The 18,727-nt window shown below is 51.0% G+C and overlaps 1 protein-coding gene and 1 long non-coding RNA gene across 2 annotated transcripts in view; one reads left to right on the top strand and one right to left on the bottom strand.

The window, feature by feature from the left end:
- Positions 1 to 424: 424 nt before the first annotated feature.
- The window catches only part of LOC122375944 (unconventional myosin-XV-like), an 83,064-nt gene continuing 64,761 nt past the window's right edge, over positions 425 to 18,727 (bottom strand). The window contains exons 38-43 of the mRNA XM_043355553.1: positions 11,036 to 11,249; positions 10,483 to 10,664; positions 9,650 to 9,811; positions 1,587 to 1,742; positions 909 to 1,113; positions 425 to 573 (exon numbers count right to left, since the gene is read on the bottom strand). Of these exons, the coding sequence (XP_043211488.1) occupies positions 425 to 573; positions 909 to 1,113; positions 1,587 to 1,742; positions 9,650 to 9,811; positions 10,483 to 10,664; positions 11,036 to 11,249 (1,068 nt within the window). The remainder of the gene's footprint in view (positions 574 to 908; positions 1,114 to 1,586; positions 1,743 to 9,649; positions 9,812 to 10,482; positions 10,665 to 11,035; positions 11,250 to 18,727) is intronic.
- LOC122375943 lies at positions 11,989 to 12,750 on the top strand. Its single transcript, XR_006255487.1, has 2 exons — positions 11,989 to 12,503; positions 12,611 to 12,750. It is a non-coding gene; the product is annotated as an uncharacterized LOC122375943 (long non-coding RNA).

Below are 18,727 nucleotides of genomic sequence, written 5' to 3'. Positions count from 1 at the left end.
AGAGAGAGAGAGAGGAGAGAGGAGGAGAGAGAGAGGAGAGAGAGAGGAGATGAGAGAGAGAGAGAGAGGAGAGAGAGAGAGGAGAGAGAGAGAGGAGAGAGAGAGGAGAGGAGAGAGAGAGATTGCATTTGGCAGCATTACATTCTGACCGATATCAGGAGGAACGGTTCCTGCAGTCGCAATGGTTTACGTTAGGCTAAACGCATTTTGTCCTTAGCCAATTATTTACTCAACAGAATAAACCTGACAGGACAGTCTTTGTCTCACCAAACCGCATCACTCGACCATACTCAAAGCTCTCGTCTAAATCCGCTAAACGGCACTAGGAACGTCAAACACTTGCGCCGTCTCTGAAGCACCCGGACTATCAGATTTCCTGATTCAAGCACACACTACCCTCCCCGCATCAGTTTGCCCACCTACTTCAGAGAGCACTTACATGAGTGACGCTATCCAGGAAGTGCACACCGCCGCGGTTGAGGGCCAGGATGTGATCCACGGCCTCTCTGCTCTCGGTCACTCGGCTCACGGCGAAGAATGAGGAGCCGAACAGGGGCCAGCGCTCCAGGATTTCTGCAGAAAAAAAATGGATAGTGTCAAAGAGGACAATAATTCTATCAATAATTAGACAGAACGGTTGTCGGTGCCATTCATATGTTCATAAAAGATGTAGGCTCGAGTGCGAATGTCCTGAACTGAATTGAATGAATATTGGCAGAACTGCGCTAAATCCGTGCTGCCCTGATCTGTAAGACGCGGAATTTTAACTTCCATTTTTACGGAGAGTGAGACGTTGCATATTGAAACGCTACATTGAACGCAGCAAACTGCAAAGTAAGCCAATACCTACATCGAATGCCTTCCAAATAGCCGTAACCAACCGCAACCACTCGCCCTTCCTTACTCACCAAGCACGGCCGCCTTGGCCTCCATGGGGGTCTTGTCATGGACCTCGGACCAGCTGTCCTGTACCATGTTCACCCACTGGGGCGGCTTGATGTCTCGCACCATCAGTGCCGCCTTGGGCAGCAGGTACTTGGTCTCTTTCATGGTGGGTACCGCACTCATGTCGGCGGCACGGTGCAGCAGTGCAGCCACGCGGGAGATGTCGTACTGGGGAAGGAAGATGCGGCGATGAGAGAGGTGTTATCGTGAGAGGGGAGCAGCGTGATACTCGTAAATGCTTAACTGAAAGGGTCGTCTTGTGGCAACAACAGCGTGCTTTGAAAGGACAAAAAAAAAACGAGAAGTTTCAACCAACAATTCATTGTTGGTGAGTAGCACCGCCATGGCCTCTGGTGTCCTGTTAGAGCTGTTTTGCTCCACCATCTGTCCAAGTCCGAAATTTACCTCAGTCTTACCGCAAGGATGAAAACATGAATGATTTTTACTTATGAAAAATGAATGCAAACAATGATAATTTACAGATGACAATATAAAATTATAGGGTTGTCGATATTATCCGTCTTTTAAAGGTCGAAACGGCGTTTATGGGTCCACAATGCAGATCATATCTCATCACCAATTCCTCATCACATGTTTTTCTCGTCATTACCAGCAGCTTCATTACCACGGTAATAACTTACCACCACCTCCTCATGGAGCGTTTCTCCGGGCATGACGAGTAGCAGACCCTCCAGATAGTCGGGTGCGATCTGGTTGAACACCACCTCCACGTAGAGATGAGACTCGAGTCGCAGTGGGAAGTACCACACCGAGCGACAGAAGATCAGGTAGAAGATCTGTGGGTGAAATGATTGTGGAGTTACAATCGGGTTTGTGAATACGTATCAGTTATCACCCAGATGTCGATTGGATATTGACTGCCAACAGCTGAGAAGTAGGTAAGGACACAAGGTGCACGTGCAGGTTCAGTGAGTGGTGAGGGTTCATCGGCTTCCCATCAAACCTACATATGTGCTGCCGCCAATAATAACACAATGAGCCAACGCTGCTCTCATATCGCTCTTTTTGCTCTTAATTCATTAACGTTTTAGCATGCGCATACCTGACCTTTGATTCCAGCCGTCATTTAAGTCATTTAAGCGGTATTCGCTGAACTGTATTTATAAGTGCATGTTGTGTTTCAACTGACTTCATCTGTGATTGGGGGCATACCCCATTGATGATTTACAAATAAACTAAACTAAACTAAACTAAATCAAATCGAAAGATACTATCCGTCCTCGCTATCCTCAGGACTAAACCATCCGCCTCCCCCTCACGCTTCCTCTCCGGGCTGGCGGTCACCCCAACTGACAACCGGCGCCATGGTTGAGGTCGGGTCCATACCACGATCCGTTAATATCCTCTCCGGGGTGACCGTTTGGGAGGTGGGTGGACTGTTCTAACGGGGCAATCCGGTCCCACCGGGACGTTCTCGCCTCCGCGGCTCACTGTCGACTCGAGTGTCGGTGTCCTAAGCGCAATGTCTACGCCATATCCTGTCATCCCATAGCTCTGCAATGGTCTTTTCAGGCCGACGGAGCTTATTCGCAACATAACAAACAATCGAAAGATGCCAAAAGAAGAACATCTTTTGAGTAAAAATATGCGACAAATTGTATCTAGAGACAAGTAAAGGCAGTGGTTCTTTAGACAGATACGGACATCCGGCGCATTGCTACCCGATGCCGTGTTAAGACCTACATTACTTAAAACGTAAGCCAACGCTGCTCTCATATCGCTCTTTTTGTTCTTAATTCATTAACGTTTTAGCATGCGCATACCTGACCTTTGATTCCAGCCGGATGTTGTGACACCAACTGCATTTTTAGGTCAGGTCAATAGCCTATGACGTCATGATTGCACATCCGCCAGATCCTTAAATGTCGCAACTAACTTCGCAATGCCATCCGTGCCAGAGGAGCTCGCACAAGGAGATGATACTTTCAGGACCTAGTGGCTAGTATCCTCCAGAGGTTTCACGACTTTTAGGTATATCTCAGATTTTTTTTTAGGGTCGCCTGAGGTCAGGTCGGTCACGTACCTACGGCCTCACCATTAAAAGTCCATTGAGAAAATATCGCAACTCATGTTATTTTGGCGCCGACAGTGATCGAGACCTACCTCAAGAACATGGAATCGCTAGTTCATGCACTCCTAGCAACCAACGCTTTATTTTTGCATCGTTCATCTTGCGTGAGGTCATTTATGACGTTACTAAGGTCATACGACTTTTTCGTCAATAACTCAATAACTCAAATTGAGCTGGCGAGTTGGGAAAGCAATGATCAATGGACTTGGCAAGACCTGCCGGATCGTATGGTATGCGATATGACCTCCTCCGACCAACTTCGTGTCAACCTGACGTTGACCCGAGGCGAGGTCACTTAAGTTGACTTCACCTGAGCAAAAGGTCTACCATTCGACGTGCCTCAGCATGCGGAACATGATAGTGCCAGAATTGCGGGTCTGCAAGGTCTGCAACCATGTTTGGTGAAGTTATTTGCCAAAAATTGAACCTGTGCCTTGGGTTTCTTGACCTGACCTAAAAGATCACCTGGGCCCAATCTCACCAAGTGCGGTTAACTCAATTTGGGGTAAAATACCAAACTACCCCACTCCGTAACTACAACAATACTGTCCCAAAATTAAGTTTACATAACTTGGTGAGATTGGGCCAAGTGCCCAACCTCACCAAGCTAGTTTAACTAATTTCGGGGTAGTATTTTTGTAGTTATGGAGTGGGGTAGTTTGGTATTTTACCCCAAATTGAGTTTACCGCACTTGGTGAAACTGGGCCCTGCTGACCGAGACCTTAAAATCGGTACCAGTTGCTGCGTCTCGCAACGGCGCTCGTTTTAATCCGCGAGGCATGTAGCTTAACCCTCGCCCGCACATGCCATTTTCCCATCCTAGAACGCACATGGGGGGGGGGTTGCCACCCCCCGCGCCATTTCGTTCCTGTTGGAGATAGAGCTTAGCGGTAAAGACCAAAAAGATTCTTTGGGAAGAGATGAATCCAATGATACCCAGTTTTACCTCCTCAGGTCAGTCATTGACCTTCCAGGTCAGGTCAAACTAAAAAATGTTGCTGTTTTGGGTCACCGTTGGATATCAAGTGCGCTGCTTATCAAATACCGATGACGATGCTGTTTTCTGGTGCCAAGCCAGCTAGAACCTCTTTGTCACACTACCCGACCAGAATTTTGCTGCTGAGGTCATTTCAGGTCAAGTTAGGTCAAGGTCAATTATATGTGTTTGTATGTCTGTGTGTATCTGTGTGTATACTGATGTGTGCACCGATTGTTTTTGGGTCCATATTACATGAAATCATGATCTGAGAAGCTTTTACCAAAAATGCAGTCAAAAAACTTCACAAAAAGTAAATTCAGCTTGCCTAAAACGCAATTATCTTAGATGACCTAGGTTGACCTTGACCCTGACCTTGACCCCTGTACATCGTCGAACAACATGTTCCATGATAGGTGGGAGGTAAGACTGGCAAAAAAGGCCGAAATCAGGGTGTCAAAAGCCCACAAGGCCCATGGCAAACGCAAGATGTTGAGAATTGGCCATTTGGGTCATGACATGACCTGAAAAACAAGGTCATATCTCCAAAACCAAAAATCACAGAAACTTGAAATTTTCAGTGGACATCAAGAAAGGATAGAGGAGCAGCTATACGAAAAATCAGCCTTCTAGCTCTAAAAATGTCGAGTGCAGAGCAGAAAGACTACCTGGGGGGGTGGCAACCACCCCCCCCCCCCCATGTGCGGGCGAGGGTTAATTAGGGGCGAAACGGCGAGGGGGTCGTATCCGCCCCCCTCCCCCCCACCTCGGCAGGGGTGTATGTAGAAAACCAGTAGGCCCGGTGAGGGCTAAGCACAACTTCTTGGAACCGACGAAGCCATATATTTCCGGCGCACTAAAGACGGATGCCGCATTGTGCCAAAACTAATAGATGGGACAGAAGCGTGTATCACTCTTTTTTTTTTACCCCTGCATGGCAACTTAGGATAGAATCTCACAGTAACTAAACAGCCATACGTAAATAATTACCTATTCACGAGGTTACCTACTATAAGCAATTACACTGAATAAGCCAGAGTTGATACCTATTTTAATTAAAACAATCAAATGACAACTATTCACAGTCAATCATAAGTACTAAGCAGCAAGCATCATCAAGTATATCCCTATCAAGTATCGATCAATATAATCCATTCATGAGCATCAATCTGCCTACATGGTCACGTAAATTCAAATGATGTTGTTACTTCATAGCAGCCCACAATTAACAACAGAGCCAAAACTGCAGCAAAAGTCACGAACTTCATTCAGTCAGCCTCGATTTGTGACTCGACCAGTTTCTTTCTCTTCGACCTTTTCATTGTGGAGCGACCGGACGGGTTCCATCGCTACGGCTTACTCCCGCCATCCAAGAGTCCCCTGAATCATCGGTGTCCTGCTTGTGTTGGAGCGCCTTCAGCAGCCCAAGCAGGCGGCAGAGCAGGTCTCCACTTCTGTTCCCGTCTTCCGACCGCAAGGCTTGCTGCATGGATCGGAACAGCAGCGAGAAGCAGGAGGTGAAGGGCATTGGCCAGGCACCGGGAGCGACTCTCACGGCCGCCCAGCTTTGTATGAATCCCCACCAGCCTTCCGTGCGGCCGTGCAACACCTGCTCAATGAAGGTGTCCGTCAGCAGACTCACAGGGGTCTGCGACACGGGCACGGCACTGAAGAGAAGACGCTCAGCAACGAGGGGCACGTCCCCACTAAGCCAGTGGGTGATGAGTGCCAGAGAACAGCTCAGCAGATGGACCTTCAGCTGGTGCACGTCATGAGAGATCTCCGACAGCTCGGCGTCACTGCGGGTGGCCAGGATGTTGATGTCTGGCCAGAAGTAGCAGGGCAGGTTCCTCCGGCTAATGGCGTCCTCCAAGAACTTGATGATTTCCAGGACAGATTGTTGTGTCCCTTCGCAGGTCCACAGGGATGTTGGACGCGTCTCACAGAGCCACATGAGCGCCGTCTTCAGGTGGTAGCTCTTGAGGCTGTGGAGACCGAGGATCGCCTTGCACGTCTTCAGCAGTGTCAGACAGGCGCGCTGTGACTCCAGCATGAGCCTCAGCAGAATGTACTCGTGTTTGGAGAAGGACACACGCCACTCGTCCCCCTGCGTGGGGCTTCCTGGAAATCCCACAGGCACCAGAAAGATGGGTAGCTCGGACAGCTTGAAAACCAGCTCCGGTGACGGCTGACCAGAGCGACGAGCGCGGGAGACGAACGCTGCGCCCGGCCACACGCCCGTGGCTGTCAGACATGGAACCAGGTCGGTGTTCTTCGTGTGCTGCATGTAATCAGGCACCTGTGTGTTCAGCGCGGGACCCTCGCGCCGTGACTCTCCGCTGGCGTCAAGCCGTGCTCGGAAGACGTCCAGCAGGTTGACAGCACAGTCTGCTCCGAAAGTGAGCTCCTCTTGATGATGGCAGCTCTCTCTTCTCGGGTGCTTCAGAAGTACGTAGCCCAGGTTTGACGTTGGTTCAACTCGAAGCTCACAGCTTCCTGATGATGCTTGACAACCAGCAGCCTCTACTTGCTCTGGAACCGTGTCGAGCACAGTGGTGCAATCCAGATGGAACATTGCATCAATGTCCGAGCCCATCTCGCTCCAGACGCGCACATGTGTACCCTCCCGGACACTGCCGGAAAGGAAGATCTTCTCCACTTTGATGTCGCCTAAACTGGCGCACTCACATGAACTCTCCTTCTTGGGTAGTCGATAAGGCAGTGTCGGCTGAGACTCGGTAGCAAAGGTCAGCTCCAGCAGCTTCTCGTTCTTGGAAACGTGCCTGCTGTGCTTTGGGAACCCGGCAATGTACGGTGTGCTCATGAGCACGAGAAATAAGTTAGAGGCATCCTCCGGTTCGCCACGAGAAGCCAGCAGAGCACGAGCTTCCTCATTACGTTGACGCACTTTTAGCATAGGATCTCCATTGTGATCCCATCGGAGGCTTTGGATGTTGAGGAACCTCTCCATATTGTACAGTTAGACAGGGTTTTCGGCAACGTCAGACAGCCTCGATGGCAAACGGCAATCCGTCACACAAGTCTTCAAAGTCCCTCTTGTTTTTCTCCAGCACACGCGACTCAGAGCATAGCTGCGTAATGACAGCAGGACCTAATTACGATCGTTGTCGTCTCACTGCCAGTGAGCGGTGACCACGAGCGACTCGGAGAGCCTCCGAGGCCGCACTGCCGCAACATTTCGGTATCGCATTGAGAATGGAGTCGTACACAACGTCTGCGCAAGCGCTGAATGTGACCAATGGCGGCAGAAGAGGAAGCACAGATAGGGTCTTGGGGGTGTCGAGCGTGCAGTACGTGGCGCAGGAGTCGAGTTAGTCGGGGGGGGGGGGGGGGTGGTGTTCAAACACCCCTCCGGCCCGGCGTGGTTGGCACCCAGCATCGGCCAGGCGCAGGTTAACACGGTTCTTTGACATAAGAAGGTTGTGCTAACACATTTTCAGTTCACGGGGTTAATCAAATGTTTAACACACTGTGAAGGTGTTACGATTTTAACACAAAACGTAAGTAAAGGATGAAACGTAAAGCAACTGTGTAGCACAAGTGCAAAACATGCTTTAAGTGTGCAAACACAAGTTAAAAACACACAACCTTTGTGGCTCTAAAAGCACAGCTCGAGATAGGATCAGACCCTCGTCTAATGGGTTAACCGGATGGACACAGACATGACCATTGCTTCAGGATGTCCAGTGTCCATCCAATGAAATCAATGTGCCCTTGTATAACTGAGCTCATGTCTGCGAGGAGTTTTTTAGGACTAAGCTATCGGCCACTCAAAACTCGTAACACTAAGAGCACGAGGCTCCACACCCTACATTTGGCCTATAAATTACAATATTTTACATTTTCCACCCACGTTGGTGGCAATTCACAAAACAATATATTTGTCCTAAAAACACAGTTTTGTGTTTTTGGTGCCACAATAAGCGAGCGTAGGTATTAGAAAGACGTTTCAGAGGTTTTAGCGTTTCCAACAGTCATGCGATGAGTATGCAGAGGTTTAGATGGTGTATCTAAAAAACCTTGGCTTCTTCAGTAAAACCAGCTAAGGAATGTACCAATGCTATACACAGAACAAAGTACATATAAAACGCTCCGATTCAGAGCCGCTATGACGTTAGCGCCATTCATTGAGCGGCGATTGATGACACAGTGTATTAGTGTATTTGTTTCAGGGTACACATATACCATGTCGGCACAACACATTATTTCGTTATTGTAATGCATAACACTTGTAGGTATGGTGTTCTCGTTGAAAATTTAGCACGACAAAAATGTGTCATTGCTGTGTTTTATGTGCTATCAAACGTGTGGAAAGTCTCGCCAAGAGTACAGTACACTACACAGCTGTCTTGTGTTTATAGTTCCGTGTTACAAACACAGTGTTGTTGTCTTTTAGAACAGCCCCTCACTGTGTCAATTTGTTTTGCAGCGTGTCATATGCACCCCAAATAATGAAGAGCACATCCTGCTAGTGTTTAGAGAGCCGATACCATATGAATGATAGGTTACAAGCACAGCGCCAATGTATCTTTAAAAAGAGCGTCGCCTCAATGTGCCAGTTTGTTTTCCGGGAAGGTTGGCACAATGATTTGCCAGGCTGAGTCAACCTACAAAAGCATGGCTTTGATTCAAATAAAGTGATTACAGGGTGGCGCAATGCTTATCTGGGAAGAATCAACCTAGAAGAGTGTGGCTTTGATTCAATTGGAAGTATTTTACCTTATGTACCTTTACTACAAATACCCATCCTAATCTGAAGCTTTTATGCGGGGCCCTGAAAGAGATGAATGCCTTTCTTGCTAACGGTATGTCAATCAATGAGCTTTTAAATAGCCGTTTTCACGACGGCCGTCTGGTACACATTTGGTGCACATCTGGTGCAGATCAGGTGCAGATTTGGTCAAATCAGGTTCAGTGTGTCTCCTAGTAGCTGTCAGCTAGGGTTACACTATTTGCTTATATGCCTGCTTTGTCGTATTATCAGAGAGTATCATCGATTAAAACACTGAAATAAATTCATAAAATGAAGATATTTGCTGTAAAAGAGATTAGGTGCAGATTTGGTCAAATTAGGTGCACTCGCCGGAGAGACCGTCGTGAAAACGGCTAATATGGTCCAATCTTGTAAAGGGCGTGTCTTTCTGTTACGCTATTTGATAACCTTTATAGTGATAGCAGTGCTGGCAAATGCGTATCTGAGTAAACGAAACGATTCCTGGGATCGTCAATATACGATAGACTCCGATGCGTGCGTGAAAACCATTTCGCATTTCATAGCCGTTTTCTGCAGTCGAACTCAGTCAGTGCTACCATATCCATTTCTCGGCATTAACAAGACTGAACCTATGCGTACGTAGAAGTAGAACTGCCTAGTCCTTATTTGTTAGGTATAGTGGAGCATGGGCTAACCATCTAGCCAGGCTGTGCCCACTGCCCATGGGTGCACTAAGGCCAGGGACCTCTTGCCGAAATCGGTTCAGCCCTCGTACGCATAAGTCGATTGGCTTATGCGTACGAGGTCGATGTTGTATGTATGTTGCGGTCGATTGGCAACATCTTTACCCCCCCCCCCCCCCACACACACACACACGCACGCATAAGAGTATCCCCTCACCTGTTCGTTCTTTTGCAGCTCGGTAGTGACATCCAGGATGTATTCCTCTCTAGCCAGCGGCATGGTGAACGTGTCGCCCTCGACGATGCAGTACAAGCTGAATTCGTCCATCTCCTCTCGGGTGCGGATCTTGATCACTGAACAGATGTCCTCAATAATGTCCTGACGGAAAGCAGCAAGGTAATGTGTTGGTCATCGAAGGTGACCTGTGAAGTGTTTGGTTAGAAACGTTGTTTTGCATTCATCATCGTTATGAGCTGCACTCTGATTTAGAAATTGTAACATATCTTGTGACAATATTTTGATAACCAAAACAACATTACAAGTTGGTTTTGACGACAAACGGGTTTCGTTCAAACAAACATCGAAAATATAAGCATGACTGTCCTAAAGGAGATGACACAGCAAAGTGAATTTACAATCAACTTTGCCCCTGATTCACGTGTCCATCACTTCCTAGCGTTCCGTGTCAGAAATAAACATCCTTTGTCTGACGGTACCTGTTTCCTGTAGCAATCGTGGCTGCATGTTTGTGAAAGTCCTCCCCAAGACCCCGTGTCCTGCGTTTTCCTCCCCAAGAGTCCGTGCGTCCTGCATTTTCCTCCCCAGTGCTCCGTGCGTCATTTACACGTAGTGTCCACCCCGGTGTCATACATACATATCGGTGTCATATCGGTGTCATACGTGTATTCAACAATGCCCTTATGTGTCCTGCAGTGTCCCTCCCAGTTTCACTGAAGTCCAGCAGTGTCCTTCGCTCCCTATGTCCGTCAGCATCCATTCCATCCAGCATCAGAGTATGTAGATCACCCTAGCATGCCCTCCATCCTCACCTGTACCACGCTGGTGCTCCTCGTGTTGATGACGCGCTCGGTGCCTCCCGGCAGGCGGTAGATCTGTCGCTTCGAGTTTCTGCCGGCTGTGATGGCCGTGATCTCCTCGATGCTAGGGACGTTCTTCCGTCCGCCGAAGCGGAATGTCTTGCGGAGGTTCTGGAGGCAGACCATGGCCGTGCCTGCCGTGCAAAGGAAAGACGGCAAAAGCGTTAAAATGCTCCATTCGAATAACTGGTTGCCTATGTTGTTACATACGAAATTCACACGTTAGCCCTTATAAGCTTGAAATCATAACTTAACATAATTAATTAATTAACCATTTAGCCATTAGCCATACCATAATCAATAATTAGCCACTTGATAACCCAGTGTCTGCGTTATTTTCCAGAACAAATCAGAACGAAGAAAATGAATATAAATCACAGCAATGAAATAAACTGCCAACGGGAATGCAAGGTAAGAACTAAGAAGGTCCCCAGTCTTGCATTCCATTTTGCTATCCTATGCACCCATCCATCCCATTTCCCATTTTCCATGAGCTCGATCTTACCATGATAAGCGCGTCGCTTGTCATACGCTGCCGTCTCCAGGTACTTGAACAGATACGGTCGGAGTCCATCCGAACACGAGAAGTACGCTGCCACGATACTGAACAGCCGCCAGCCTCGCTGACATGAGTCGGGGTGGGTGGATTTGTTGCTGGTGGTCTGACGCATCAGTTGACAGTACACTTCATCACGTAGTGGCACGGCGCGGTGGCAGGCCTGAGGGTGTAACGCGGGGGGAAACGGTTATTGGTGTAAAGCGTAAAGACACAACATTATTGTGTAGAGGACAGGGCACAGGATTGCGGGGGTAGAACGGGGTCACTTTTTGAAAGTATGTACAGCCGGTCAAACAGTGACATATCAGTGCATGGGCCGGCCTAAAGATACATATAATACGGTTGGAATGGCTATCAGCTGATATTTTCACTTCTTCACTTCTTCACTTCTTCAGCTCAGTTCACTGCCAGGTCTGTGAACGCTAGCTAAGTCGCTGATCAATGACCACAGATTCCATTAACGCTACTAACCCACTTGCATCAAGCCCCAATCACCTTTTTACGTAGCTCCAATGGATCGCATTATCATAAGCTTTCCCCACCGAACCGGTTGTCGTTGTCACGTTTTTGTTTGTAAAAACCCCGGCACGACAGGTTTAAAGGCAGCCAGACAGAGGTTCTTGTGTTTGATTGGGAGAGAGCTGGGAAATACGAATAGTTAGGATACGGTTTGACTGACATCGAGACAGCTAGCTATGGTACGAGTTCGTCGTAGCTCTGATAAGATATCAGGGTGTGCGTATTGAGTCAGTATAGCAAGATGTGAAATCAAAACAAATGCGTGGATAAGCGGACCAATTTCCTCTTAACAAATTCTTCAGCGCTCGTTTTCAAAGCACCGTGGTATAAAGCTTGCAGGCGTTAGCCAGGGGCCCTAAGTAATATAAACCTTATTGTTAGTGCGCCTGTGAGCCGCGCGCCTGTGTGCGCGTGACGGAGGAGTCATGCGTCTGCAGCGACACCTGCGCCTTACGGTCTGCGCGGTGCGGTGGAGTTTCCCAGACAGCCGCGAGATGGAGCAGCCTGCCCCTTCCTGAGCCGTTCCCGTCCCCCCACGCTGGCTTCGCGCGGTAGCTTTATTGGCCGTGTCTCAGACGGCGCGAACAGCTGATCGATACTTTTGCCCATCTCTGTCGCGGGCGGTACTTGTTCGTTGCGTACGATATATGTGTTATCTTTTTGTGTTGTGTTTCGCGGGATGAGTTTATACGGGGATATTTTTCTGTTATTCCGCATGTTATTTGTTTTACGGATGAGTATGGCATGCTCATGTGTTAATGTTTATGTCCGCGTGTCTGCAGTACTTGCGGGTTCCCGTGACTGGCGGGCTCTAAGTCAGCCGCCATACTCAGTCCTTTTCATGGTGTACTCCGTCGAGAATGGAGGCATGGCGCCTGAGTGGACGAAATCGTTGGTAAGAATTGAACATTATGATTTATTGCTTTATTGCTTCTAGATTATCGCGCTCTTGAATTTGTTCTATTTTTCCGTATCGTTTATTCAATGTTTTTGCCTTTGCAGAAACCGCTAGATGCATCGTTGTTTACCGTGCCTACCTGCGCTAGTGCCAGTTTGAGTTGCCACGCTGCTTCATATGCTGCACCTACGCATCAGTATTCGCTAGTCGACCGCATCGTGACGAATACAAGCAACGCTCTGGCTACGGTGTTCTGCGCGTAACAACGCTCGTCAATCTACGGCTCAGGCGACAATAGTTTCAACGTTCGTCTTCATCATCGTCTTCCGGGGGCATCAGCATGTCTGCTTGCTGATTCCGTCGCTACCGGCCGACGCATGACCGCTGCAGACGCGATTGCCTGCCGCCGTGGGGACTGGATCCAGGATGGAGGTTCCAGCAGCCTAATGTCCCTGCGGTGGCGGAGGTTCGCGTCTGCTGGCTGGCACCTACTGGGTGGACGCCACTGCTACTGATGGTGGGTGCTGCTGCTCCTGATGGCAGGGAAAGAGGTCTGACCAGTGATCTTTTCTGTTTGTTAAGACTTTTGAGGCATGCATGGAACAGGTGCAATGATGTGGTGTGTCTGAACCATATGAGGCTGACATTCGTGTAGGTATTCTCGGTGCTAGTTTGACATGTGTTTAGCTTAAGGTTGAAGTGTTCATTCATAACTTATCGTGCCAGCAACCCTATCCTTCTGACCTATCCTTCTGACCTGCCCAACCTGACCCACATGACCCCCTCACTTGACGTTGACCTCGCTTGACCTTGCTTGACCGTGTGTGTCAACGATAACCATGGACCTTGACAAGTTGACAAAGGAGGAGCTGGTCGGGGAGTTGACTAGGCGTGGAGAAGATGTGCGGGGAAGAAAGCCAGTCTTGTTGGAGAGGTTGAGAGAGCTCTTGAAGGAAGAAGAGTTCCAGAGTCAGGGAGCTAGGAAGCAGGCCAAGGAAGAGACCGATAAGCAACATGAAGAGTGTGAGCCGAAGAAAGCCGATGATGGGAAGAGTGTGAAGTCGGGATCATCAAGATCTGGAGGTGGAAGTGCGGCAAGTTCCAAGCCTGCCTCCAGTGTCCGAACATCGGTCAGCATCGTCTCTGCCAGGGCTTTGGAGAGAGCGAGGCTGGCTGGGCTGTCTGCCAAGAAGGAAGCCCTGAAGAAGAGGCACCAGCTTGAAGAAGAAGAAGCTGCATTGAGAAAGAAGAGAGAAGAGCTGGAGATCCAGGCGGAGATAGACGAGAGTGAAGCCAAGGAGAAGGTCCTGGAGGAGATGCTGAAGGTGGAGCATGCGACAAGAGCTGCAAGTATGTGGTTGCAAGGGGCTGCTGCCGCCGACACAGTCCAGCCACAGGAAGCTGCGGTGACAAGAGCTCTGCAAGATGCCGCAGCTCAGCAAGATGCTACATCTCCAGCGGCATCTCCACAGGAAGTGACACCAGAATCCGTTCTGCAAGACGAGCCAACACAGCAGCAAGTAGCTGGCGGGGCTCCGGCTCAACACAGCACTGACCTGCAGATGGTAAGGCGTCTCCACCTGCCATCACTTGACCTGACCACTTTCAGGGGTGACACTTCGAAGTTCAAGCCCTTCCTCAGGACCTTCGAGTCCAACATAGCAAGAAATGTGGACTGTGATGCTGAGAGGCTCCTGTACCTGCTTAAGTTCACCAAGGGAAAGCCACACGACCTCGTTCAGACCTGCGTTCATCTGCCTGAAGAGCAGGGCTATGCCCAAGCTGTCATGTTGCTCCGCCGCAGGTACGACTGTCAGGCTCAGACCGTAGCTAGTCTGGTGGACGAGATGCTAGCCCTACCCACCCTTAGAGCGGATGATGGAGACGGACTGGATGACTTTGGCATCTTCCTCAGGGGCTGCATGAACGCGCTCGAGAACCTGCCACACGGTGTGGGGTCTGTTGACTCGAAGACCATCCGGAGACTGCTGGAGAAGCTCCCGTATCACCTGACTGAGAGGTGGCGCCGGAAAGCTGATGCCATCGAACAGGAAGGGAGACGTCCAGCGAACTTCAGTGATCTTGTCCAATTCATCGAGACTGAAGCAAGGATTGCAACGAACCCCTCGTACGGACGACATGTGCTGTGCCCAGGAACAAGAACCAAGAAAGATGACACAAAGCTGAAGGTGCAGCCCTCAGGAAGGGTAATCGCTGGAAGAACTCTAGCAGGAAGTGTCCAGCCCATGGAGAATGCACACCCATCATGTCTCTTTTGCCAGGGAAAACACCAGATCGAAAACTGCAAGAAGTTCGAGTCCAGGACGCACGAGGAGAGGAGCAAGTTCGTGAAAGAGAAGGGCCTCTGCTTCGCCTGTCTTCAGCATGGCCACCGCTCCAGGTTCTGTAAGGAAAGGAGGACCTGTGAGCGGTGCAACAGAAGCCACCCAACTGTGCTCCATGAAGATAGGATAAGTCCAACACCAAGTGCTACAACAGGCCATCTGGCGCCCAGCGGGGCGGGAGGGGCCAAGCTCCAGGTGCTGAAGGTGATGGTGGGGCTAGACAAGGAGACTGTGGTAACTAACGCCTTTCTGGACAGCGGTAGCACACACTCGTTCATCTCAAAGCACCTGTTGCAGAAGATGAAGGTGACGCCGCAAAACAACTCATCACTGAGGGTGTGCACGATCAGGGGAGAGGCGGTGATGGACAGCTGTCTCGTTCCTGGTCTGGTCATCAGAAGCCTCGATGGGGACAACTGCATGGAGCTGCCGCCTCTGTATGTCCTGGACCACATCCCTGTGACGTCTGAAGACATTCCATCCGAAGAAGATGTGAGTAAATGGAAATACCTGCAAGATGCTGGAGTATTTCTGGAGACACTATCAGGTGACCAAGAGATTGGCCTCCTGATAGGAGGTAACGCGGCCAGTGTGATGGAGCCTGTGGAAGTGTGTCCGAGCCGAGATGATGGTCCCTATGCTGTGAGAACGAGGTATGGTTGGGTGCTGAGTGGTGTCGGGAAGTTCACCAAGTCAGTCAGCATCAACCGCATCAAGATCGTGGACGCACTGGGCCCAGAAGAGCTGTTCGAGGACCGAGCCGACACAAGAAGAGGTCTGTCGGTTGAAGATGTAAGATGGTGCACACAGATGGAGACAGGCTGCAGACGAAGAGAAGGGAGATACGAGATCAAGCTGCCCTTCAGGGAGAGCAAGCCGCTTCTTGACAACAACCGTCAAGTTGCTCTCAAGAGGCTCAATCTTCTGAAGAGGGCCTTTGAGAAGGACCCGAAGTACGCTGAAGAGTACAAGGCTGTGATGGCAGACCTGCTGGAGAAGGGGTATGCGGAAGAGGCCCCAGACAACGATAAACCAGCATGCAAGTGGTACATCCCGCACTTCGGAGTTCGGCATCCGCAGAAAGAGAAGGTTCGGGTTGTGTTTGACTGCGCGAGCAAGTTCAACGGCGTGTCTCTCAATGACACTCTCTTGCAGGGACCTGACCTGACTAACCCACTGATTGACGTGCTCATCCGTTTCCGTGAACAGCCGTACGCCTTCACGGGGGACATCGAGGCCATGTTCATGCAGGTGTTGGTCCCCGAACATCAACGAGACTACCTGCGGTTCCTGTGGTGGCCACGAGGAGATGTCACCTGCACGCCCAAGGAATATCGCAATACAAGACATCTCTTCGGTGCTACGTCTTCACCGAGCTGCGCCAACCTGGCGCTGCACAGGACAGCTGAGGAGCTCGGTCAGAAGATGGAGGAGGCCAGAGACACCGTGAGACGGAACTTCTATGTGGATGACGTCCTGAAGTCTGTGGGAAGCGAAGGAGCCGCGGTCAAACTGGTCGGAGACCTCAAGGCGCTCTGCGCCGAGGGCGGCTTCAAGCTTACCAAGATCAGCAGTAACAGTGTCGGAGTCCTGAGATCTGTGCCCAGAGAAGAGAGGACAAAGAAAGTGAAAGAGCTCACGCCGGGGACAGACGCTCTTCCAGTGGAACGCGCCCTGGGAGTACTGTGGGACACTAACTCCGACATGTTCAGCTTCCAGGTAGACGTCAGCAAGTTGACGAAGAAACCGAAGACGAAGAGGGGGATGTTGTCGGCTACGGCGTCCTGCTACGACCCGCTGGGACTGGTGACTCCATGCATCGTGAGAGCGAGGATCTTGCTCCAAGACCTGTTCCGGCTGAAAGTGGGCTGGGATGAGGAAGTGCCCAAAGCTACGAGAGAATCCTGGGAGCGATGGCTGCGAGACCTGCCGCAGTTGTCTCACTGTTTCTTCCCCAGGTGCGTTACGGCGGGAAGACTGGACGGGACGGTGGAGCTGCACCACTTCGCGGACGCGAGCGAGAGAGCCTATGGCGCCGTCTCCTATCTGCGTACCGTGACGCCGGAAGGACGCGCTCACTGCGCTCTGCTCGCCAGCAAAGCTCGACTGGCCCCCGTGAAAGCGCTCACTATCCCCCGACTCGAGTTGGCTGCTGCCAAGCTGGCGGTTGAGGCAGGACAAGAGCTGGTCCGCGCACTGGACACCCGAGTTGAACAGAACTACTGGACTGACAGTACGACAGTACTGAAGTACATCCGCAACACCAGGACACGGTTTCATGTATTCGTTTCGAATCGGCTCGCGGCTATTCATGACGGGTCGAGCGTCGAACAGTGGAGGTTTGTGCCCACAGGTCAGAACCCGGCGGATCTGGTCTCCCGGGGAGTGGACGCCCAAACGCTGATGGGCAGTAGCCTCTGGAGAGCCGGTCCTCAGTTCCTGAAGGGGCCGCCGGAGACGTGGCCGAGCGACCCAGAAGCTGGAGAAGGAGTCTCCGAGCACGATCCGGAGGTGAAGACATCTACATGCCTGAGCAGCGTCGAGGGCAATGCCGACGCCGTCAGGCCGATGAAGAGGCTAGTCAACCACTACTCGACTTGGAGACGGCTGACCAGGGCGGTGGCATGGATCCGCCGTGTGTTGCGGATGCTGAGGGACAAGAAACGTGGCGGCATCATGTCGTCGCCGGCCGAGCTCAGCGTACAGGAGATTGCAGACGCTGAGAAACTCATCATCTTGTCGGAGCAGGAAGCGAGCTTCCCGCAGGAGATGAAGGACCTGAGAGCGGGCAAGGAAGTACGTCTGTCGAGCCCGCTCGCCCGCCTGGATCCCGGCCTCCAGGATGGCGTGCTGAGAACTCGGGGTCGCCTGAGGAACTCCGCGCTGTGCCAGACTGCCAAGTGCCCAGCGATCCTTCCGAAGAAGGGGCGCGTCATTGATATGCTGATCGAGGACTTTCATTGCAGAGCCGGCCACGAAGGAAGACAGCACGTCATGGCTGACATCAGTAGGTCTTACTGGGTGCTGGGAGCTAACTCGGCCGTCAGGCGCGTGTTGAGCCGCTGCCTGAGCTGCCGCCGAAGGCAGAGACCGCCGGAGACTCAAAAGATGGCCGACCTTCCGGAGGATCGGGTTCGTGAAGGCGAGAAACCGTTCACCAGGACCGGTGTCGACTTTTTCGGCAACTTCTACGTCAAGAGGGGCAGGTCTCACGTCAAGAAGTATGGCGTAATCTTCACGTGCCTCGCAACGCGAGCGGTGCACATAGAGGTGGCGGAAAGCTTGTCAACTGACTCGTTCCTGTGCGCACTGCGCAGGTTTGTCGCTCGCCGAGGCGACGTACGCACCTTGCGCTCTGACCGCGGTACAAACTTCACGGGCGCAGACCGAGAGCTCCGAAACGAAGTCGACAAGCTGCAGAACGACAACAACCGGATCCAGAAAGTTGCCCTGGACATGAAGATCGACTGGAGGTTTAACCCGCCGCACGCATCGCACTTCGGCGGAGCCTGGGAAAGGCAGATTCGCACTATCCGCAAGATCCTGAACGCCATCCTGACCGAACAATCCATGACAGACGAGACGCTTCACACACTCCTGTGTGAGGTCGAATGTATAATTAACAACCGGCCTCTGACGCCGGTCAGTGCTGACCCCAGAGACGAGACTCCGCTCACACCTAACCACATCCTGCACCTCAAGTGTGTAACGCTTCCCAGCAGCAGCGCTACTACAGACTGCGACCTAGTCGGTCGCCGCCAATGGAGACGAGCCGCCTACTTGGCGGAGCAATTCTGGCGCCGTTGGCGCAGGGAGTACCTGCCGTTGTTGCAGACGAGAGCAGGACGATCTACAAGAAGCACGACGAACATGAAG

This window comes from Amphibalanus amphitrite, unplaced genomic scaffold (assembly GCF_019059575.1).
Source record: "Amphibalanus amphitrite isolate SeventyFive unplaced genomic scaffold, NRLGWU_Aamphi_draft 001963F_arrow, whole genome shotgun sequence".
Lineage (NCBI taxonomy): Eukaryota > Metazoa > Arthropoda > Thecostraca > Balanomorpha > Balanidae > Amphibalanus > Amphibalanus amphitrite.
The sequence above is the reverse complement of the archived record's forward strand: the minus strand, read 5'-3'. Positions and strand labels throughout refer to the sequence as shown.